General features: G+C 41.1%; 1 protein-coding gene across 1 annotated transcript in view; it reads right to left on the bottom strand.

Moving 5' to 3' along the window:
• plxna2 (plexin A2) overlaps window positions 1–25,464 on the bottom strand; it is a 273,461-nt gene that overhangs the window by 32,700 nt on the left and 215,297 nt on the right. The window contains exons 20-24 of the mRNA XM_034696628.1: window positions 25,007–25,241; window positions 20,798–20,940; window positions 17,614–17,882; window positions 2,678–2,744; window positions 2,299–2,445 (exon numbers count right to left, since the gene is read on the bottom strand). Of these exons, the coding sequence (XP_034552519.1) occupies window positions 2,299–2,445; window positions 2,678–2,744; window positions 17,614–17,882; window positions 20,798–20,940; window positions 25,007–25,241 (861 nt within the window). The remainder of the gene's footprint in view (window positions 1–2,298; window positions 2,446–2,677; window positions 2,745–17,613; window positions 17,883–20,797; window positions 20,941–25,006; window positions 25,242–25,464) is intronic.

Here is a 25,464-nt window from a genome sequence, read left to right as displayed (position 1 = left end):
TCACGGCTGTGTTCTATGTGAAAAATGTATTAAATAGTTCATGTGTAATATTATAATTTGTGGATTATGATAAGTAGGAGCTGTTTGTTTACACTTGTTTGTTTTATTGTTTTACTTTTACACTAAGAGCCCCTTGGATAAATGGAATCTATATTATTACATGCACATTATGGACACTGAAGCTAATGCAGCTGAAGAGAGACAGGAAGTGTGGGGAGTAGAGAGAAGGGGAATGATATGCAGCAAAGGGTTGAGGCTGCCACTGCTGCCAGGACTATGTACATGGGGGAGTGAGCTATATTAGCTGAGCTGAACCAGCGCCACAGAAAAACCTGAAGTTTAAAGCTTTTGCCTCTTCATTCAGTTCCAATGAGTTATTAAAATGTATTTGTATGTGTTGTAGATGGAATTACTTTTGGATCATTACATAGGAAGCACAGCTGACACGTCCAAATTTTCTGAGGTGGTCTGTTTTTACAAGGTCAAAACATTTTGGAAGGATTATTTTAAGAAAATATCTCTTGAGGTACATTTTTCTCACAGTAGTTTTTTAGTAATTGGACTGTGGTTCTCTTGTTTTCAGCTCTCCCCATGTATGACCCTGCAGCTGAAAGCAAAAGAGGCTTGCACTATCACCAAAAATAAATGGTGAGTTTGTGTTAATACTGGAAAAGATAAGAACTGTTTAAGGGTCATTTTTGTCTTTTAGAGCTTTTATTCAGAGGACAGGTCAGTGTTTCCTCACTAACCTCTCTCCTCCATACCTTCTCCACATCAACACACCCAGCTGCACTCTGAGGTCTACTTCCATTCACCTCACTACACCACCCGCCCGTTTAACCACCATGGGGTCCAGAGCCTTCAGCCAGTCTGCCCCCCGCTTCTGGAACTCCCTCCCACCAGACATCCGTAACATCAACTCTCTTTCCATTTTTAAATCACATCTCAAAACACATCTTTTTAAACTGTCATATTCACTCTGATTACACCTCTTCCCTGTACTGATGATCTTTATGTCCTGATGGCAATCATTACATGATGTGTTCCTAAAAAAGAGTGAAAAAAACCTGCTATCTACAGCCGGAGTAAACCTGGGAAAACACTAACCAATCACCGTTTTTTGGCTCCCCAAATTTTAAACCAATCAAATCCCGTCTAGCCGTTCTGCCCTCCTCCTGCGCGTACATTTCCCCGGCGTGCACTCCTCCGAGTCCCCGTCTCCTGCCTCTACTTCCCCTGACTCTATTTACTGCCCCTCTCGCTCGACCTCGGGCCTGTCCCCTCTGACCTGATGAGGTGCTTTGCTCAGGACTGTAGTCCGGATCAGAGTCTAAAAAGCTCTCACCAACAAGGAGAATAATTAATGACGTTCAGTAAGTCCTACAGAAAATATATATTTATTGTAGCGTCCGTCCGGACGCTGTAGTGATGACGAGCCGATTCGTGAACACGTTGAGCTTTAATAACCGGTCACTGTCGGCCGTGATCACGACAACCAACAAAACAACAATCAATGTTTGAATGAATGAAGAACTTCTCCTCTTGTCTCTCCTCTCTCCCACTCTCACACTCTACACCTCTCCTGATGCCTTCACTGACCGTCAACACTGTAGGAATTAAGAACATCTACACTGAACACGTTTAACAAACAGTAGAGTTGTTACAGTATTATATGTGTGTTATAACTTTTCTCCTGATATCGTGTCACCAGTACAACTGGATAATGCTAGCATGATAGTTGTGAGTACTAACATCAGTCACCATCATATGGTCGAGAATCAGCGGCGCTCGTGCATGTGAGCGGGGGGGGGGGGGCGTCGTTTTGGAGGAGGGGAGGGGTTAGACGGAGTCATGAGGAAATGCTACATTCAAATTCATGCTGGTTTTCCGAGACTACCAACCCTAGCTTTAAATAAAATGCATTATTATTATTACTATTAAAGGGTGGGAAACTGGGAAAAGAGAGTGGGGGATGACATACAGCAAAGGGTTGTGGGTCAGATTTAAACCCAGGCTGCCCACTCAAAATGGAAAGTTCCAAGAAAGGAATGACTCTCTCGATGAGGAGAAACATCACATGATCAATTTGGGCAAATGAATGGCTGGTTTTAAAGTTTTGCACCTCAAAGTTGACCTGTCAAATAAGACACAGATCTGGTTGTAGTTTTTCCTGCTCCTCAGTAATCCTTTAATTTTTCCAAAAGCTTTCATCCTTAGAGTCAGGTTCACGCCTGAGTGTGTCCTGGTTCTACTTGTGTGTCTGTGAAGCTGCGCACAGTCTCCTCGTGTGTCTCGTACCAGGGTTTTGTACTCGATCTGCTGGCGGATGAGCTTGTCTTCACTCAGGGAATAGCGGGCCTCTCCAGTGATGGCGTCTATGGGCCCCTTTTCCATCTGCTGCTTGATGGCGCAGTACAGCATGAACAGAGGCTCCCCGGCACACTCCTGCGAACACACACACAAACGCAGACACACACACATTTTCACGCTTGAGGGAACTTCACAGCATTAACACAAAAATTAGTAGACTGAGAACACCTAAAAGTCCTAATTCTGGTGAGATGTGATCACGTGCAATCAAGCCTTTGACACAGAAACTTAATCAAGAAGACAGAAGATTGGGTTTAAATGTTTCTGTAAGCACATATAACCTGCATGCGATGCTCGGTGTACTAACCTTCAGGAATTTGTGAAGCAGGAAGGCGAACCAGTTTGTGAGCATCTTCTCTGCCACAGACTCAGTCCTGAAATTACATTTAAAAAACAGGAAAAACAAATTTTAACTCTATCTCTTTGCTTGATATTCCCAAACTTCAGATAATATGGCAGTTTAATAATTCATGAGGTTATGTGCGAGACTTCAGGGAGGTTATCTTGGCATCCTGGGTGGGTGCATCCTGCTCGTGTACTGCCTGAAACGCTGTGGTCACAGTGAGTGAGCAGAACAGAGCAGAGCAGACAGAGGGCATATGTGTGTGTGTGCATGGTTCATGTGCGTGCAAAAATAAAGTGTGTATGTGAGTGTATACGTGTGTGTGCGTTCATGTGTGGTTGAACACAGTGGGACATCAGCAGCTGTGACAAGCCTCAGCTGTTGAGAGAGACGAGTGCTGTCACAGCCAGGTAACGCCTGATCACAGCCAAAACCATCTCCTCTCCTCTCATTTCCCCGCCCCCCCTCACCTCCTCTGCCTCCCCAGTCAATCACACATGGAGGTGCAGCCTGCTGCTGGGCTTGATTGGGCATGAAAACACACAAGTGTGCAATGACCTCTCGACTATTTCTACCAGAGAGCACACGACAGGGGCCGTGTACACCTCCTTTATGATTCCCTCTCACATCTTTCCTTTTGAGCAGCAGACAAACATCGCCCCTCTGCCTCATTAGCTCAATCATGGCAGAGTAGAGAAACAGGAATTTTAAAAAAGAGGGAGATAGCAAACAGCCAGGTGGGAACGGTTAACGAGCACGAAGCTTTAGATGAAAGGGTGAGTTTGTGCGGCTCATGTGGACGAACACCTGAGGTGAATGGAAACAACACGCTCTCACCTCTTCTTATGAAAAAGCGCTCTCACCCCGCCTGCCTCAATACTGCAAAAGCTTCCAGTCTAGATGAACCCTTTCATGCATCAGATAATAAGACACAAAGTATTTTATTCTTGCAACTTGTGAGAAATCATACCAATGCTTTCCTCTAATATATTGTATTTTTAGAGAGTTATGAATCTGTGGAGCGCCGTGGACACCATCCATGAGTGGAACAGGTAAACTAATACAGACTTTGAGCCAGGGAAAAATAAAGAATCATAAGAATTTTAACCATTTAGAATATTCTAGTGTATATAATATTATTATACAAGAAAAAGAACATACAAAGTAATGTGGAACCTAAATGCAGGACCTGCAAATTGATATTTTTCCAGTCCCAGAAATACATTTAAAAGAAAAGTCTGATCAAAAACTGTGCAGATGTATTTCTAATAAGTTATTGAGATGTACTGTATTTTTTTTTTTTGGGTTTTGGGATTTTTTCTTCAGGTTCTGTACATCCCTAGAAATAAAAACTTGATTTCTACATTTGGTCCAACAGTTGCATCTTGTGAAACATGTGGACCACATGAGTTTGCACAGATCAAACATGAAAGTTGCATGTAGGATTCATGTAGCTTTGTAATATTTAAGGCTGTAATGAGTAAGACACATGTTAATTAAAATTTCCCATGTGCCCTTCATAATGTTCAAGGACGTACAGTCATCTGATCACACATGGAAAACATGAACTCATGCATGTGTTTAATGTATCTCCTTTTCCCTCCACCGCTTTGAATTTAGGATCGAATTTCTTAATCTAAAAATAGGTAAAAGTGTACAAAGATCAGATTGATCACTTTGCAGGTCACTTGCCGTTTGGTTTGGACCATAGGTTGTAGACAACATGGGTGTAGTTGCAGTGATGTCACACATTGTTCTCTTAATTGACAGAAAGACATTCAATGATGGTGGCTGCCGTATTGGAAAAGCTGACTGACTAAATGTCGGTTTATCTAGAAACTAGCACAGAGGTGGAGTGGAGGCTGTAGCCTAGTGGAAGGGGGGTGTCCAAAGGGGTGACCAGGGGTGGCATTGGCCCCCTTGAAATCCGATTGGCGATCTGAGGTGCTACCCCAAAATCCTAAGGTATGCCTTGTCAGGAGCAGGATTTATGTTCAAATCAACTATTAAAGGTTTGTTTCTTTTTTCAGTGTCTTACATTATGAGTTTGGATAGATACTTTCCTTTTTAGCCCTTTAAGAATTAAGCTAAGAAGTTGTGTGTGTGTTGTGTTATCTGTTGTGTCTCCATATAAAGTTAAAAATATATACTGGAATAACAGCTGTATGAAACTTTACTGATAATAAAATAGATAGTAAAGACAGAGTGGGTAAGTGCTTTCAATTTGTGTGTGCACTCACATTCCCCGGCCACCCCTGTCCTTCCGATTGCCCTGGCTGGGCCACCCCACTCAAGAAAGTCTGCGCACACTGCTGCCTTGCGGCCTTGGAAACAGCTACAATGAAACCCCCTTCAAGTGTGACTATGTCTAAATATACAATAAGGCATGAGTTGCATAAAATTCCCCCCTTGTAGATGTTATGAACAAAGACATGAGTTCTTAGAGACTGAACCCATTTTTTATACCAGGATGTAAACATGTTTAATACTTCTGATGCAATGAGTATTCTGGTATGGGCGTTGATGGGGATTCTTTGCTCTGGGCTTCAGTTTTTAACACCAGAAGTTGCTGCTTGGAACATGGTACTACAGCAGAACTTGATTTTTGAAGTGAAGTTTTGGTCCACATGCTGGCTGTTACAGGTAGCTCTAACGTGGCTGCTACATTCACCAATCACAACTAAAGATGACAAGATTAAGTGACCCTGTAAAAGCTTGAGATTGTCCCATGTTGATAACTGATTATTCCCCTCTAGCTTGTACACAAGTTGTTGTTGCCAACGTAAATAATAACACATTGTAAAAATGTCTTTCTCTATGCAGCAGGAAATGACTGTGATTACTCCGGAGTATATGAAGAAGCCTCACCGTGCACTGTGCTGAATCGAGGATTAGCAGGAATCGAAGCAGCCAGGTATTAAAGACAAGCAAGAAGGCTTCCGTCTCCTTCCAGCTAAATAGTGCCAGAGATGATTATACCTATTCAGGCTCAGAATAGACCTAAAGGGAGATTATGACTATTATGGAGATAATTGCGTTAAGTCGTGTTTGAGGGCTATAAGCAAGAGTGCGGGACCGAAGCAGAAGTCCCAGGAGGATTGTCTGAGCCAGAGGAGGTTAAGACGGCTAACATTTTTTAGTCGCTGAGACAAGAAAAAGTGTCAGTCATTTTCTACGTCTCATTACAAGAGATCGAGGGAGAGATTGCTTCTCTTTTACATGCAAATACAGAAGTTTCGTGCAGTTGTTGGACAATGGAGCAGAGGTTATGTTGTGTTTAGAAAGTTGTGCGGCAGAGTTGTGATGGAGGGGGCTGAGTCTCTGGGAGCAGCTTGGTGTTGGACAGTCTATTGGCAGCTTGCTGACAGGAAGGAGAACAGGGTGACAGTCTGTAGATGTAGATGTAGATGTAGCTAGTTCCATCTAAAGGAAGAGAGTGGAAACATTTCTGGAGAGCTGAATAGGTATTTGTTTGTGTGTGTGAGTGACTGTTTTGTATCAACTGGCACATACACACACACAAGTTCTATGAGACTCGATAGACAGTGTAAAAGAAATGGAAAGAGCCACTGTGAGGTTACCTAGAAGTCCCTGAACTTAAAATTCAGCATTGCAGGCCCCGCCCCCTTAAGTTCCTGGACTTTTGGAAGGAACTAACCCTCAAGTACCTCTTCACGCAAACCTAGGGCATAAGCTAAGCAAACCTAGGGCATAAGCCATGCAAAGATTGACATTTAACAGTTGCCATTGGGTTACTTGGATTCTAACAACAGCAGGGATACTCTGTTACGTCTCTGTCATCTCAGTCAAGTCTATTGTTGCAACTTGCCAATTAAAGGTAGTGACCAAGCGGCAACCTCCAGTCTTAAAATATGAAGCCCATGTGGAAGTGTAATAAACTGCAGTTCATCCAGCGTCCACTTGAGGCTGGCTGCAGAAACACTGGAAACCACATACACACCAATTCAAAAAAGACGATCTTTGCAGCAATAATAAACATGTTTACAGCCTGGTTCAAAAAATGTCTTCAGTCTGAAGAGCTAATTTCTCTATCAGCACACACTTTACTGTTGATTTTTTTAGAACTCTGTATATCGGAAGATATTAAGATTACGAGTTTTTGCCCAAATAAGGACATGGCTGACTTGATTGACAGGCGGGCACCCTGTGGCTGTTAGCGAAAAGGCTAAAGGCCCGCCTCTTTACCTCACACTAGCTTGGATGAAGTTTGGTTGTGTTAAGCATTTCCAATATGGCCAATATGGCTTCAAAACAGAGCTCAGGAACGAATGGGTGACGTCACGGATACCAGTCCATTTTCTATACACTCTATGGTAGTGACGCCTTAAAGCTAATCCATGCTCTCAATGGGACCATGATTTAACCATAATAAGCTCAGTAGAGGTAATAAATCATTTGAGATGCAAGGTTATTTCTTATCTGTTTTTATACACTCAAACCTCCTTTGCGACAGTCTCCCCCTGGTGGCCTTTATTAAAATGCATGAATAAAACACTTGAACAGGCTACTGTCTACTGCATTTACCCAATCTAACGTCTGTGTTTTTCATTCTGATGCACACAAACACTCAGATAAGGGTACAAAAAGAAAGTCTGACACAAGCACAGTATTTGGACCGTAACCTCAAAAAGCAGCACAACTAAAAAAAAGTCTTTACTGGAGAACTCATTGAGGAGCCACTCTGAGAGCCCGAGGCTGTATTTTCACGCTGAATAAACCTAAATATATTGTGGATTTTTTGGACAATACCCCAAATCCCTCTGTAATTGCCCTCCTTCCTCTACCAGAAACCACATTCACCTTCCTTTGCCCCCCCCATTCCTTCCCCACTGTTGCTTTCCATGTCCTCCTCCCAGCTTGTATTAAACTTGAGTGTGTTAGAAGTTAATGGAACCTATTAAGCTTTTTAATAAGCTCAGCAAGTCCCAAAGAAGTAAGTCAAATAAAGCTTTTTTTCAAGGAGGCTGCGTTGACTCCCCCTTAATATATCTTCCTTTGAATGTACAGGGGGAGATGTACTTTGTTCTCCTCCTTCTCCCTTTTTTCTCCTCCTCCTCCTCCTCCTCCTCTTCAGCTGCCTCCACTTCCTTCTTTCTATTAATTGAGTTTCATTAATGAACATCAGGATTTCATTATCCCACATGGTGTTTAAGAGGGGCTTCTTACACCCACCGCCCCCCAATCTCCGCTCTACTAATGGCAGCCCGGGTGGAGGTGGGGGGGTGGGCTATATTAGCAGGCAGCGGAATGTCTTTCAATGAGACTAATGCCAAACACAATACTCGCTCTCTTAATAACTCTGTACTCCATTGCTCTGCATGGGCGGAAATCTCATTACAAAAATGCTGAGGAGAAAAATAATACAAGATTGAAAAGTCTCAAGGTGATAGAAGCAATGTTCTGTGATTCCATTAAAAGAACATTATAAAAGAAAGAAAGAAAGGAAGGAAAATGGGAAAAGAGGGAGCCGCTTTGGAAAAGCTCAAGAACAAGATGGAGAGAACAGACAACTTGATATGAAAAAGAAGTGGCGAGCTATTCCACAATGTTCTGGTTGGGATCATCAAACACATGAGGAGTTTCAGTAATAATGGGCTGACAGAAAGAGAGGGCAACACTGTGTAACAACATAAACGTCTACTGGGAAGGCTAGAACAAGTACTGAGGATGTTTATCATAGAGAGAGCAGATGCTACAAGAACATATTTCACTAATGGAGCAAAATACAATCCAAACAACATGAGGAGAAGCATCGTTTTCACTGAGCGCATTGGAGATTGAGGGAATCAAACACGTTGTCAAAGCTTAGATATTGCTTTCAAAAAGCTTTTAGCAGGATGTAAGTGTCTGCTGTGAGCTAAAATCTTTTTCTATCAAGACAAAGAAAAGCAGACGGCATCTCAAATCTCTTAAATACTAAAGAGAGCAGAGTTTCTTTGAAAAAAAAAAAAGCCTCAGAAGAGCAAAAGTGCACCCTACAGACGTGATTCCAGGAACCTAACAGACACGAGATACTACTGTACACCTCTCCAACATAAAGACTTAATATGTACAAGAGTTTTTCTGTAATGGATCACATTATCAAAAATGCCAATACTGCCTGAAATGTAGGATGTGGTTTTAGCAAATCTAACACTCAATACATCAAGTCCATTACTTAGCTTCAAAAATGTGATATAGTACAAAACTGCCTGTTTCCTTTTCCAGAACATACCAGTAATAAATATTATTGCTACCATGAGGAACAAAGCTCTAAAGAAGTAGAGATTTTAGGTAAGTTATCTTGTAACGTTAGCAAACAACATCAGTGTGATACTAGCTAAGAGTGTAACATAGGTTAAAACTAGCAAAATGTTAGCAATCAGTTTTTCCCCCTTACTCATGTAAGCATTTTTTAATAGTTTATACAACTAGAACTGGTTAAAACACCAAATAGACAGTTTTATGTTATATGTTAAGGTATATATTTATGCTAGCTGACTGCTGCTGACATTAGCCTTCCTTGATTCTAGATTCTCAGCCTGTTTTTAGGCAAGGATCCCATCAGGGAACTGTAGCTACATTTTTTTTTAAATGTTATAAAAAAAACGACCTTTTTCTTTTCTCAAAACATACAACAGACCACTAAAGAGGTACAGATTTTAGGAAAATTATCGTTTCAGGACAGCAAACAACAATGGTGTGATGCTAGCTGAGAGTGTTGGGCAAAGTTAGCTTAATGTGAACATGCAATGATTTCCCCTTTCACATTTTGAAATTTTTTTGTAGTCACTAAAATGTATGGTTATTTGAGTAAAAGTACTTAATACACCCAATTATGCAGCTTTATATAATTTCTAAGGGTTTTCTTTTTAGCTAGCAGCTGTAAATGTTAGCCTTGCATGCTTCTAGGTGCTCAGCCTGTTTTTAAGCAAGCATCCCCTCACACTGTTGTTAAAAAATAACATACCAGTAGAATCATTGCAAGTACAAACTACTGTTTTGGGTTCCAAAAAGTTATAAAATATAGGTTATATTATTTAATTACAGCAAACAACAGCAGTGTGATGCTAGCTAAGAGGGTAACATTGGTTAAAACTAGCAAAATATTAGCAATCAGTTTCTAGATTATCAGCCTGTTTGTAGGTAAGGATCCCGTCAGGGAATTGTAGCTACATTTTTTTTTTAAATATTAGAAAAAATTGACCTTTTTATTTTCTCAAAACATACAACAGACCGCTAAAGAGGTACAGATTTTAGGAAAATTATCGTTTCATGACAGCAAACAACAATGGTGTGATGCTAGCTGAGAGTGTTGGGCAAAATTAGCTTAATGTGAACATGCAATGATTTCCCAATTCACATTTTGACATTTCTTTGTAGTCACTAAAATGTATGGTTATTTGAGTAAAAGTACTTAATACACCCAATTATGCAGCTTTATATAATTTCTAAGGGTTTTCTGTATAGCTAGCAGCTGTAAATGTTAGCCTAGCATGCTTCTAGGTGCTCAGCCTGTTTTTAAGCAAGCATCCCCTCACACTGTTGTTAGAAAATAACATACCAGTAGAATCATTGCAACTACAAACTACTGTTTTGGGTTCCAAAAAGTTATAAAATATAGGTTATATTATTTAATTACAGCAAACAACCGCAGTGTGATGCTAGCTAAGAGGGTAACATTGGTTAAAACTAGTGAAGTGTTCTTCTTACACACGTTGAAGCATTTTTTAAAACAATGTAATGTAAAATTATGCAACTACAACTGGTTTAAACACCAAATAAAGCAGTTTATGTTATATATCAGGGTTTACTGTTATAATTGTTCAGCCAATACACAAGTCAATAATCGGGAGGGGAGTTGTGGGCTGTTTTAACATATTTACAAGAACCCTAAATATTCTATTTTGTTTGTAAATACTTAATGTCTTTTAGCTGACTTGGTGTAAACGATACGGAAATTAAACCTTAAGCTTAAGCATCACTCAGGCATTCAATTCCTCGACGCCTACAAGACATTCAGTCAATAACCTTATGTTTGCTGTATTTGTTGTATCATCAGTAATTGTTATAGGTTTGACTAATTCCTCAAATAAATCATGATTTATAAATAATGTATAATCACTGTGTATCCTGCCAAGAGGCTTTTTCACATGGATTCATTTTTATTCTCTGATACACCACTTCAGCTCATTCAACTTCTTTCAGGAATTCAAATGAATGGAAATTTCATTAAATATTCCTATGAAATGCATATTTATGACCTACTGTAGGCATTTTTGTGCCATGAAAGGCCGAGCTACTGAGCCAGCAAATGGCCAAAATCTGATTTAGGAGGACACTTAACGGGAGTGAAGGAGAGGAATGTTGTTTAACAGCCATTTCATTCTATCTACCTTTGGCCCTGCAAACCAGGTGAGGGAAGCCAGACTGCTTTCTCTTTATCACATCTGAAATGATTATTATAGCCGTTCTTACTGTTACGTCTCTATATTGATAAGAGTTAATCCAACATTATCGTTTTCATATGAAGTACAGATAGTGCATCAGCAATTAAACACTTGAGAAACGGCTATCTGGAGATCATCTGCCCATGTGACAGATAGAGTGAGAGAGAAATACTGAAAAATGGATGTGGATAGAGAGAGCAGGAAGAGATGCAGAATTTATGTAAAAAGGAGAAAGGGTTAACATGGAGCATCTTCAATATGCTGCACACAGGACTCTGGAAAGCATTCATAACCTCAATGTCGTTTGCTGAATTAATACGATCATTATTTTTTTGAGGCTTGATTGAATCCCACTCATCCTTTTCTTTTCCACAGGTCTCACTTCTTTCTCTCAAGTTTCCCTCTCCCCCTCTTTTCCCTCTGTGCTAAGTTGTGGGCAGTGATGGCAGGGTACTCCATCTTCTTGCTTGGGCTCGCCACAGAGAACAGGGCTCAATAATTAAGGACAATTTCTTCACTAAGGCAACCACATTGCACCAGCGTACTGCTGCAGTGTCTTATTTTCCCTCTGAAATGTATGCTGTGCATACTGTTCCTATACTCAGGGATATATGGAAATACTGAATGTATAGCTTAAAAAAGAAGGAGGTTGAGTCTTTATTGTAAATTACCATGACTTAAAGCAAAGCCCCCAATAACCTTGCCCCCTCATACCTGACCGACCTCCTCAAATGCCACTCCCCATCTCGCCGGCTCAGATCATCAGATGCCAATCTCCTGTCCCCTTTCACCAAGTCCAAGCACCGCACCTTGGGGGGACAGAGCCTTTGCCATCGCTGCCCAGACTCTCTGCAACTCTCTCCCTCCACACATCTGCAACTCTGACTCACTCCAATCATCCAAAAACCACCTCAAGACCTACCTGTTCAAAAAAGGATACAACACATGACCTCTAACCTCGCCCCACCTCTGTCCCTGTTTGTTTTATTTACCTGTTGTACTTTTAATTTTATTCTATGTAAAGCGATTTTGAGTATTAAGAAAAGCACTATATAAATCCTAGGAATTATTATTATTATTATTCTTTTGCGTACAAGTCCTGTAAGAAGGTATGCATTTTTCTGTGCATAAAATCCAATGTAAGGGCCTACACCAGTCGTTCATTTACCCAACCAACAAGTACTGTGTACAAGCACAAGTGTGGCCAAAGCCTGCTATAGCCAGGAGAATGTCAAGAGTGGTGGCCAGGGATGCACATTGGCCTCCCTTGAAATCTGGCCACCTCAGCATCTTAAACTCTGATTGGCTTTTTGCCTTGTAACAGTTGCAACTGGTGTTAAATAAAATATTTCATGTGGTCTTTGCAAGCTGCAAGAAGCTTTCTGGGCATTTCAATTTAGAACATTTCCTAAATTGTGAGTACTTTAAAATGTAGAAAGATATTTGTACATCTATTTCCTGAGACTTGTTTGTAGGAGAGGAATGAGTCCATCAAAGATTGCAAACAATTCCTGCACACTGTCTGTCAAAAATACATGTTCTAGCAACATTATTGTTCTGAAACACTGCCAGTAATCCATGCCAATGTAGGACTTTGCTTACAGTGCAATATTTTTGTTGCATTAAGCCGTGTCATACAACATCATGCAAGTATTTAAAAGCTAAAAAGTTCCACACTCTGTTGTGTTATAAATCTTTTAGATGATTTAATGTTAGTAGTTCAAGTAGACATATTAGAAGTAAACAGAAATGGTAAATAAATACTACGCCTTTTCATACTTCATGCCACCCCAAACCATAAGTCAGTCAAGCCACCCCTGTCAGAAAAGTCCAGACTCACTCCTGGCTACAGCTTATTTTTCTGAGCAAAAATCCATTATTGACCCTAAAACTATAAAACCATCATCTGAGTCACAAGGGTGACATGTTCACACACTATATGATAAACTTGGGCACACTAGTTTATAACAGTCAACCCCCTGAATACCCATTCCTGTGAATGTATACTCACAAGAGCAACAAAGAGCTAGCCAAAAGTAGTCCCTTACGATCAGACGATTTATTCCTGTTGTCAAGGGCTACAGTGCCCGGCTGTTTCAGGAAGTCGTGTTTAACTGGACAAAACAAGAATAAAAATCTGATGAACAGACTAATGCTTTGTTTGTTTGAGTCTTTCCTTGGCTTTTGTCAGCAATAACATACACATAAAGAATACATCCATCCTTATCCTTTATTAAACAACCATTTGGATCCTGTTGTGCGCATTAAACTTTGATCACTCCTGCAGGTCACTGAGAGAACATGATGCTAACATGCTAAGGCGCTGTGACAGATGGAACTATTTTTGCATCTTTGCCGCAATGCCTGTGTGATTATGGTCGTCTCGTAAAAGGTCGAACATGCCAGCTCGCGGACATATTCCCTTTTGGAGGGAAGCATTCGATGACAGCTGAGCGGCGAGAGAAGCACGGCTCCTCGCTGCGACTTGAACATGTCTTGGGATGCACTTCTAACCCACTGTAATATAAATGAGGAACAGGAAGTGGGATGAGGGACCTGGAGGTTCTTCCTGTGTATGTTGGCTTTCTGCTTTAGCAATATGGACTGTGAGCTCATTAATCATTCATTAAGAACAACATCCAGGGTGACCCCTGGTTTCACGGATCTACTGCGAGCAAACTTGAATCCTATACGGTCACATTTTTGTCATCGCACCAGTGCTTTAAGATACAGATTTCACACACTGGCTAATAGATGCAATATGACAGAGAATGTGTTTATTACATGCTGCTAATTCATCCTTCCCAGAAAGCAGAGGGCCCCTTTGCTCGTATAATAGCAAGCATTTCACAATCCTATTATATATGACAATCCTATTATAACATGATATGATTATTATATATATTTAGAGAGGAGGAGAGCTGACAGAAAGACAACTAAATGCAAAATGGCAACAAAACGCAGCCCGGCAGCCTCAATCTGCACCCTGCATAAACACAATTACTGCTGAGAGACGTGCTCAATTTGACTAGCATCCTAGACATGTGTGAGTGTGTGTGAGTGTTAGTGTGTGTGTGTATGTGAGTCAGCTGGCTAGCTCAACTGTCTGCTTTCCTCCTAACAGGCGACGAGGAAGACAACAAACAGCCAAAGACCCATGTCAAATCGATAATCCCCTAAATTCTTTTGAAAATCATGGAGTGAAATTGTAAAAAAAAAAAACTATGGGACATTTAGCCCTTCAGGCCATGACGGCAGGACCTGAGGATTACACACCAGTGTGCTGTTAATAAGAGGGAATAATGAAAACTTAGGGGTGATGTGGAGGCCCTGCTGTCCTGTGAAATAACAGTTTAATCCAGGTCCATTTGATGCTCTGTCATTTTAGTCTGTTTTTCAAGCTCTTTATCTGTTTGCTTGTGTGAGCAGTCTTTTCTGTCTGGATGATATTTGCTCTGACTATTAATGTGGGTTTTTCAAATAGAGGCACTAAGAGAGGGAGAGAGGATGTCCTTACCGTGCCAGTGTGGGGTTTATAGCTCACATTTTAGACTCTAAGACGAGCAGGTTAGGTTAATAAGTGATGCTCTCAGGTGTGGATGTGAGTTGGAATGGCTCTCTGTCTTAATGTCTTGGGATATGTCCAGCTCTTATCTGCCATAGAACCAGTATAGGATGAGCAGATTTGGGCTCTATAATTTAGCCTTAAAGTTTTGAAGGGAATTCAGAGTTTATATTTTGCACTTATATTATTGCATATTGCCTCAAAATAGACCAATATCTGTCTAAATGTATGGTATAAAGAAAACTGACGCATCTGTATAAAGCAGGGGTGTCAAACATATGGCCTGCTGGCCAAAACCGGCCCACCAGAGGTTCCAATCCGGCACGCGGCCAACTTTGCACAGTGAAAACAATTTCAGAATGTACTTTTTTTGCACTAAAACAAAGGGAACAATTTGGAGTTTTTGTTATTTATAGGTTATGTTATGATTTTACAGGTCTGGCCCACTTGAGATCAAATTGGACCTGTATGTGGCCCCTCGACTGAAATGAGTTTGACACCCCTGGTATAAATCATACATGGAGGTCTTCACATGACCAGAAATCTGAATACAGTGGCTAAATACTAATATATAGAGGGATTAGAGGGGAATTCAACCACTCATGAGAGCGGTCTATTGTTTGTGATGTATAAAAGACTTGAAGTCTTTAGTCTAAAGGTAACTTTATTCCCAAGACCTTCCCAATCTAACTCATTCTCACATTGGAGCAAAGTTAATGCTCACTATTTTCTGCATTTTGTTCTATTAATGACCCGTTTTAGCTTTGACTAATTTAACTTTAACGGTCTCTTAAATATGCCATGAGGATCAATTAGATTTAGCCAGTAGAAATGTCCTTCAGAGGTCTACTTTAAAACATTATACGGTGAGTGCTTTTCAGAGCCCTAACCCTTCTTCACATCTAATTCAACAAAGAATTATGCCTTTAATTTTATCTTTGCACAAGTATCTGTTCATCTTGAATAAAGTAGGTGTGTAACTTCGCCACCTCTAAGGGAACATCTCACTGATCAATAATCAAAACTGTGCACGCAGCAGTCAGCCCTTTTAAAGCCTCTGTCCTGTACATTCTGTACCTTTGAGAATTGCTTCCCCATCCTTTCATCTGTTTCTTTACCTCCAGAGCCACCAAGCCAGCTGAGGACACTTGGGCAAGGGCTTAGCAGGTGTTTAAAGTTTAAGCACATCACCCTGACTCTCCTAGAAAACAATGTACACTGGAGACATGGCGAGAGAGAGAAATAGTTAAGTTGAACCGCCTTTGAATGTTTTATAAGGATCTCGAGCCTGGAGGATAAGTAAGACTGACATTGGCATTGAGAGAGCGGAGAGGGGAAAGACGGAGAGCGCGGGAGAGAATTACACATACGACTCAGAGGTTTCTCTCAACGCGAGTGTACGGCATCTACAGCGGCATACTGCAGACGTACTATAGCACTCATTACGAGCCTCTTTCTGTGAGGCATCTCGGCACGAACACGGGGGAAAATCTAAATGCATCCGCCCACAACAAGAGGAAGGAAGAGTATACAGCTCTAAATCAATCACAATCCATCTGTGGATACGTTTCTATATCCTTCTGCAGCCCTGAGCTTCTTTACATGCTTAAAAACAAGGACTATGTTTAAGTATATGTGTGTATCCTCTGGGTGCTGAATTACAAAGTGCATATAGTATCTTTCTAGTAGTTTTGAGGAGCATACCATTATGCTGAGGATAAAGGAGTCAGCTAAAGATAATGTGTTATTTTTGGATGATTGTCTTCATTGTGATCATGTCCAAACAGGATTTCTTATTGATTGATGTGTGTGTTTGTGTGTGTGTGTGTGTGTGTGTGTGTGTGTGTGTGTGTGTGTGTGTAGATATACAACTACATCTTTTGTGCAATAACCCATTGTGTAAAGACATATTTGCACATTATTCAGATGTGTAAAATTCTCTTGTATCATGTTTTAGAAAGTGCATATTTTTTATAATGCAGGCTTCTTGTGTGTCTTTGTGATCACAGTTCAAAGCTATAAAGGTATAATTTTGGTTCACAAATTGTTATAGTTAATTTAATTGGAATGTTCCTTTAAAGCTACTGAGATGAGCTTTCTGATGGTTATGAAATAGACTGAAATGAATGCTGATGTGTGTTTATGACCCAGAAAAGAAAACAAGAACTTAAGAAATGAGGTTTAATCTTTCTTGATAATCGGTCTTAGATGAGGTGACTACCAGCATGCTACTTGCACAGCCTGTGTTTACACTTTCCACCACAAAGATGCACAAGGAGGGATACAAGTGACTGTTAAAATACTGCAGGATGAGAATTTTTGTGCATGGGAGAATAGTACATAGATGAGCACAGGGCAGGATCTCCAAAGAGAGTATTGTCTGAATCAAACTACTAATCAGGGTTAGCTTGCATGTAATGAGCCAATCACTGCAACGCTGCACAAACCTATGTCAGCAGCTCTATGATCAGCTGTCAGTGCTTTTGTCCCCTGAGTCCAACATAACTAGCTAAGTGGAACAGGTAATTTGCAATGAGGCTGGATTGCATGCATGATTGGTGCATCATTTGGTGGGAGGGGCTTAGCAGGGGTTATGAGGTCACTGAGGGAGAGGCAGAATGTTTTTTGCATTTGAGCAATCATGTCTGTTTATTGCTGTCTTAATTCATAATCCCCCTTTTCTAGCTTTGATATTTTACAAAGCTGACTCTTAAAGCAACGCACTGTACCTGTGCAATCTATTGTGTTGTGTTGTGCTGTGTTGATTGTACTGTATTCATAAGGTTTAATTTATATATGAAGCAAAATACTGCGGCACCATCTGAACTGATCCCTCAGGACATTAAAGCCATGCATGTCCTCGATCATGTCACATGTTATGTTACCTGCGCAGTAGCAGTTTGGGATGGTTCTTGCTCTCCAGGTTGCGGTCGATGAGGTCAGACAGCAGGTGTTTGAGGACGTCGGTGGCGTACTCCAGGCGCCCTTGCAGCGCCGTCATGATAAGTGAGGCCACGTTGCCGCGGTCCCTCATGGAAAAGGAGCGCTGCATTTCCAGTGTTCGGATGAAGGTGAGCAGGAACACTTTGTTGTTGATGAGCTGGCCAAACAGCTTCAAGGCCTTCTCCACATTCTGCTGGCCGTTCCCCGACACCTGCACAGAGCAAAGCACGCTTATTCATACCTTATTTAAATAATAAAAGCCCGATAGTAATTTAGATAGTGATGAAAGGAATTAGCTTTTAAAGGGATTGTAACTTTCGACCTTGTCTCCTAAAAAATAAAGATTTTTTCCAAGTGCACCAAAAAGCCTCGCTCATGTTTCACTGCAGGCAGACAGAAGTTCCCACTCACAGTAAGTAACCGAGAAGATCTTAATCAATTATTGACCTGGGTCTGTTAAAAAGCCTTCTACCCTGAGAAGGCTGCCATTTCACCTTCAAGTCAGATGTCAAATAAGTTGCCTGAGTAAGACAATCTTTCTGTGTTAAAATTCACTGTTGCCCAAAAAGTTTGGATATCAAACTCGGCTCCTTTTGTGAAAATCTTTGACAAAGAGAAGGCTCATGCAGCTCACTGAGCATCACTGTATGAACAAATAGACAGCATTACATGTGATCTCCACTAAAGGCTACAGCTTTTAATGAAAATTAAAGATTAAAAAAAGGACGATGATTGTAACTGGAAACAGTCACTGCATTGATTTATTTGAAGACCCAAGAGTCCATTGACAAAAAATGGTAATTCTAGCTTTGGAGCACTACTGGCTCAATCTGTTTTTATTTGAGTAATTGTGTAACTTTTGTGTTTTGAATCTTTAGTTTTAGTTTGTGCATCACTCAACAATGTAAAAAAAACGATGACTGTGGTATCTGTAGACAAGCAAGTCCAGTTTTGTGCATATAAACAGTGTTGCCAACTTAGCGACTTTGTCTCTATATTTAGCAAGCTTTCAGACCCCTCTAGCGACTCTTTTTCAAAAAAGCTACTGGCAACAAATCTAGTTACTTTTTCTGGTGTTAAATGGAGACTTTTGGAGACTGATGTGAAAGCATGTATCGTTCTTACTCTTCTCAATGAGTAGTGGATGCTGCTGTGAGTCCCTCCTAAGCTGCATTCAGAGCAGGAGGCGATCACCCCTCCGCATCCAGACTGCAGATGTATCAAGCATATACAAAGACACGGCTGGCAGATCCCACCTACCGTCTCTTTTTGGTCTATTTATATAGTTAATGTAGATTGTATACAATAAATATCTTGAAAATGTTATGGTTGAAAATTTTTAGGCTCCTAAGTGTAGTTATAAACATATTTAGGGTGGTTTTTTTAACCTCTTTTTGTCTCTCCCTCAACGTTACACGTCTCTCCGACAGCATCTATTACAATTCAGATTATGCACATTAAATAATGACGTCCTTTAGCGACTTTTGGAACAGCCAATAGCTACTTTCCTCACTGAGGAGTTAGACGACTAGAGTCTTGTAGCTTTGAAGAGAGAAGAGAGCAAAGTACCAGTGTTACTTTGTTCTGTTCAAAAAGTCCTTACTGTTTAAAAATAAGACAAGTACAAGCTTAAGGCAACACTCATACAGCTATTTTTCAATGAGGTCCTTCATTTCTCATAATTTAACAGTAGCTGTTTTCTTCTGTCAAAAGGCCAGGGTGGTTAGCTCAAATGCAAGCATGTCTTAGCACTGTCTTCTAGATGTTAAGTTAGATGAATATAAGGTATCTGACAGATTTATGTATTTATGAATAATGTATTTTATTCATGTTTTTATTATTCTGTTGCTTTATATGATGTTTTATCCTTTGTGCAGCGTCTTTGAGTTTTTAAAAAAGCGTGTTATAGATAAAATGTATTATTGGTATTATTATTTAAAGATTCTTAATCAATTACTAACAGAAAAGGCCATGAATAAAGATAACAATGGGCTGTATTTCAAAGTAAGCTAGCTAAACATTTGCATACCTACTAGCGGATGACAGCTATTGTAAGCATAAAGGACCTAAGCTAACATAACAGTATCTAGAATCGGAACTATCTTGTATTATGACACTGTAAAACATTAATATTAGCTTGAAAAACTTCCTAGCTAAAATGTATGTTTATAAGTAAGTGACTAAATGCTTACATTAGCTGTTACCAAACAGCAGCTTGTGGGTATCAATGTTAGCTTTAAGTCTCCTCCTATGACAGGCTAGTAGTAAGGAATCTACCACTATAATGTTCTTATTGTATGTGAAACATTACACAAACAGTAGCTAGCTCTGCCACCCCCTAGCTAACGTCAACATTAGCAAGTAAGTAGCAGAAGCAGCAGCTCTGGTGTCCAATGCCAGCTCTTGGTTCATAAATATGTTACTTTTACAGGACATGTGGCCCGAGCAATTCCCCTCTGAATTTTCACAGTTGAATATTTTTTCACGACCTGGCAGTCTGGCATTATAACCACATTTAAACTTCCCAACCTGACCTACATTAGAGAGAAACAGCCAACATGTGAATGCAGAAAATTGGCTATTCTCTCAGTAGTTTCATCCTCTGGACTCCATTCTGTGTGTTCCATTTAAAATAAACTCATTACCCAACACCCGTTTGGTCCCACAAAGAGCAGAGCAAAAAGTGTTAACCAGCCAGTTTTATCCCTCGATGGAGGAACCCACAGTCCTGCCTGAGGATTGGGAATTACTCAGTTCATTACCCCTCATACTGCAGCCACTGGTGGATGAAATAGCCATGTGCTGGGACCCTGTTTTCCATGAGGAAGCTTGCATGTTCGAGTACATACTTGTATGCATGCTGCTCAGCATGACTGGCTGTATATGTGTGTATGCTTAAGACCAGAGGGTAGAGAGGATAAGTGGCACACTGGTCTCCTTCCCCCCTCTAGCACTCTGCTGCTTGTGGAGTGTACCCTGCAGGGAGAGTGGCGAGGACAGACACAGTCTTCCACTCTTGTCCCAGCTCTCTTTTTCACCCCAGTTTGACTTTTTCTTGCCCCCTCTTAAAGCATTTTCTGCTTATACATCTCAGACATCTTTCAATTCATGTCCCTCTCTAGTTACCTCCAGTTCTCTGAGGACAGGATGATCTTCTATTCCAGGGAAGAGGACCCTCATGGCGTATGTCCTGTAGTCCAGATGGGGGATCCCTGCTCTGTCCAGGTCACTGGTGAGCTCATTGATGTCTGTCTGTAGCTCAGCAAAAGCTGCAGAATAAAAAGAAGAGAGACGAGTCAGAGGGAGTACTTTAGGCATGCAGCGTCAGAATAAAACTTTAATCTCTTGGGACCAAATACGCAAATCCTTCTCATCTTCGTGGTGTTTACTAGCACTAAGATGAGGCTGACAGTTAAAGCCCAAGATAGTGTTCACGTCAGGAAAAACTCAATATTTCACATACCTAACATAAAAAATAAATCTTTCACACACACACACATACACACACTCTTCCCTTTCTCACTCAATTTTATCTACCAGCCAGTAAATTGGCTGTATGTGGCCCCAAAGAGCGCATGTCATCTCAGTGTGAGGCTGCAGGTGAGCACTAGTTAATTGGCTCCATTCTGACTGACTCCTGTTCCGGCCCATGGCTGTGTTGTTGTGTCTCGTCGCCCTCAGGGAGGCTGCCCCCCGTCTGTGGCCTATCACAGGAGCAGCAGCAGTCCCACAACACCGTCCTTAAAACTCCACTAGTCTTAGCTTCTCACCTCCTTGCCTCCCTTTGCAACTCTGGGGTTTTACACACCAACACTCAGGCTCACGGCACACCATGGAGAGGATATAGGCCTGCCCATAAGGAGGAACCCGGGTACCCGTCTAAATCCACCCTTCAGGGCAAGACACTCCTGGCCACTACTAATGGTTAAAACATTAATCTTTTACTATCCCAAGGCTCTCTGTGTGTGACTGATTCCCCTGTCTGCCTGCTCTGGCTGTCTATCCGTCTGTCTGTCATTCGCCCATTCTGAGGATTTTTTAACTCTTAGGAGAAACAATCAGAGGTGGTTGGTAAATAAAAAAGTCCTGTCTGTCTGATGAAACCTCCTAAACTCTGTCAAACATGAACCTCGCATCTACGATCCCTGTGATTGGCCGTAATGACCCCGTGATGACATCAGGAGCCGACCAGCTGTGTTTATTTGAAAGCAGTCATATAAAATTCATGGCGAGGACAGAAAGACGGTCTTTGTGAACTGGTGAGGTAGCAAGAGGTCAGCCTGAGGTTATCTGCAGCCGTCCCACTGGGCAGGGGGGTCAAGGGTCAGATGAACTACAGTGACCTCAGTTAACCCCGGGCCTCGAGGGAGTGTGTGTTTCAAAGCAGCTGGCTGCTGGATGCTGACATCTTGATATGTCGTGCTTATTTACATTTATTGTTTTTACTATTCCAGAATGAAAGCACACACACACACACACACACACACACAGACACACACAGACACACACAGACACACACACACAAACACACACACACACAAGTGGAGCTGTAACGCTACCAGAATCTCAGTTGTCTGTGATGCAGTTTGATTCGCAAGCTGGAAATAAATCTTTCATCGCTGCTCTAAGACAGTCACCTACTTAGCAAGATGCGCTGTCCTGTAAGAATTAGTTTAATATTCATTTAATGTTACATTTTAAATGAAAACAGACAAAACATATAACACTTGGAGGATTTAACAAGTCCCATTTCAGTCTCTTCTATAGATAAGCAAAAAATAAATATTAAAGTTGATGGTCTGTGTGAGTCCACTCAGTTTTAAAGAATCTGTCTGTTCTCCATCTTCATTCCCAGAGCCATTTATATTCATTGTCTTACTTTTACATCTACACACACACCTAAAACTGTAGATTCCCAACACCAATTAATATTTAACATACAGACCGATGCATGCTTTACTGTTGCTGTGGACACACTAGCATTAGTTTTCTTGCATAAGCTCCTTATTCTATTTATTTGTCTTTACTCAATGTTTATTCCACCATGTATATTTCAAGATGTCTTAAAGTTTAGTTCTCACATCCATCTTCACCGTACAAGGTCAGCCAATAAACTCCTTCCAGCCTTTTACAGAACACCTTTTTCTCAGTTTTCCAACTACACTGGCATCAAATCATTCAAGAAACAAGCTATGAAGTAAAGCAATGCAAAACCATATTGATTCTAATCCTCAGTGTAATCCATGTAATCATGAAACAATCCTAACTCTGAGTGTAATCCTCTTCCTTACGTTCATTCTTCATTCTGTCTTTCACTTTGTTCTCACAATTGCTTTTAATACTACCTTCATCACGTTGTTACACTTGTCTGCACTACATTAACACCTTGTCCTTATGCTGAATGTGTCTCATAAGGAGGACCACTACACAAGCCCTTAGGGGTTACTGTTTTGGCTCCTCCTGCACATATATTGTCCCCAAAGTGAGAGGTAAGAGTTTACCTCTCAGGTCTGTATTACTCTTGTTATTGAGCAGTCGTGTTTTGTTTTATTTTGTATGTGCAATGAGATCAAATTAGAATAAATCAAACAGACCAGGTTTGTTGCATTTAGATCAGAGATCTCCTTTCAAAGAGAGACAAGGCCAAAACAAGCCGCAAACACATACAGTTTACCTGGAACCCCTCATCCAGGTCTACACCCCTTCTCGCCCGCTATACGCTCAGCCTCAGAAAAGCGCCTAGTGCTTCCAGCACATAAGGCCTCAAAATCACTAGCTCGACTCTTCTGTTGTCCCTAAATGGTGGAATGAATTGTCCAACTCTATTCGATCTGCTGAGTCCCTCTCTACTTTCAAAAGACAGCTAAAGACCCAGCTCTTTAGGAAACACTATGCACTTAGCTGGACTGTTCTCCACTGTTGTCCCCAGTGGCAGATCATGTCTTCCAGCTACAGCTGACTCGCACTGTCCTTCTCTACTCTGGGAATCTGTGTTCAGCTCTGGAGTGACCCAGCACTTGGTACTTTTGTAATTATTGTGGTGATGATGAGTTAATTGTTGATGATGATAATGGAAGGTCTTAAATTGTTTGGTTGCTTCATTGTAGATGTTCCTTATTTTATTTTTAAAAAAAAACTTACTTTTGTGCATTGCCTTTACACTGCTTGGCAGTATATGCATCCAAATGGACTTGAAGCACTTTGTTACTCTTACTGATCTTGTTTCCTCTTGTCTAGATCTTTGCTTGTGTTGTTCTTGCTCTCGTATGTACGGCGCTTTGGATAAAAGCGTCTGCTAAATGACACTGTAACATTGTAACATTGTAACAGTAGTCTGAGGAATCATTAAAATAACCAGATAAAAAATGTACACTCAGGCAGTCTCGATCAGTCACAACTTCTGTGTTGGCGCTTCAAAGAGGAACTGATTTCAGGTAATTCACCACAGAGGGTTAGCTAATAATAACAGCATGTTGCTATTCTACGTGTGTGTTGCTGCTTTGTATAATCATGTAATGTTAGCCAGAGATATCAAATGTAAGCACTTTGAGGCACTTCTAGCAGTAAAAAAAAAAAGAGATTGTAAGGTTTCACGTTCGAGGTCTAACATCAGTGTTACACACAGGCTTAAAAGTATAAGCCTACAACTGTTTAATAGTAAGGTGTATTTTTAATGGTATTGGATTAGTATCGGTACTTAATGATGGCTTATAGAAAAACCTAAGGTAATGTTATCTGCACATCTCTACACAGGTTGGGATAAAGATAAACGCTGCTTTTAGCCTTTTAGTTAAGACTGGAATAAATGTAATCAGCATAACGTGCCTCTCGCTGCGAGGAGGTTGAGGTTACTCTAATGAGGAACTCTGTATTCATGTAGCTGTTTGTGTGCAGAATGCAAACTAGAAAGCAGCAAGAGCTGCAAGGACGGACGAGACAGGTCACATGCAGGGTTAACCGATTTAATCTATGTGCTGCGATGTTCAACCAGGAAGACTCACTGACCCAGATTTGGAAACATTTTCCCTGCATTATTTAATACAGGCACACACACACGCATACTCACACAGACCACCAAGTTACTTACTTTACTATATGCTCAGAACACATTTATGCTTGTTATGTGATTACAGTCTGCCAAAGTGAAATGTGTTCAGCAGCCTCATTCAGTTGTATGAGTGATAGAGCAGCCTCTGAAATTACTGTCTGCAAATGCATATTTCCAGCTCAGCAGAGCCATAATCACACTCCTATACAACCCCCGAAGTCTGAGAGTAGGCCGCTGCACAGAGCTGCTCTCCGTCTGTCTGCTGACTTCACAAATCCAACACTCACCTTCTTTACACTCCAGGGCGACACGTGACTCCAGGTTGTCCATTTGCATCTGCAGGCGCTTCAGGGTGAGGTCATTCTCACGGGACTTTCGCTTGTAGGCGATGAGGACGAGGATGACGATGATGAGGAGGAGGCCTCCGCCGGCAGCGATGCTGACGATGGCAGGCAGGGTGAGGAGGCTGTCGGACATGATGTGGACGGCGCCGGGAGAGACGTGAAGGCCCCCTACCTGGACCTGTGGAAAGACACGGTCACACATTACCCCCATTGATCTCATGTAATTGTAGTGAAGAACATCCTTGTAAGGACATTTCTGTGGTTTTAAAACCTCAGCACCATTTTTACTTTGCTTTTGACCTTTTAATACCTCATTTTGAGGTCTGAATGACTTCATGGTACAAAAAGTTTCTAGTACTTAGCTTTAACTGGCCGTCCCTGAATGAGCTATATTGGCTGCA

The sequence above is a fragment of the Notolabrus celidotus genome, chromosome 11, assembly GCF_009762535.1.
Source record: "Notolabrus celidotus isolate fNotCel1 chromosome 11, fNotCel1.pri, whole genome shotgun sequence".
Taxonomy (NCBI): Eukaryota; Metazoa; Chordata; class Actinopteri; order Labriformes; family Labridae; genus Notolabrus; species Notolabrus celidotus.
The sequence above is the reverse complement of the archived record's forward strand: the minus strand, read 5'-3'. Positions and strand labels throughout refer to the sequence as shown.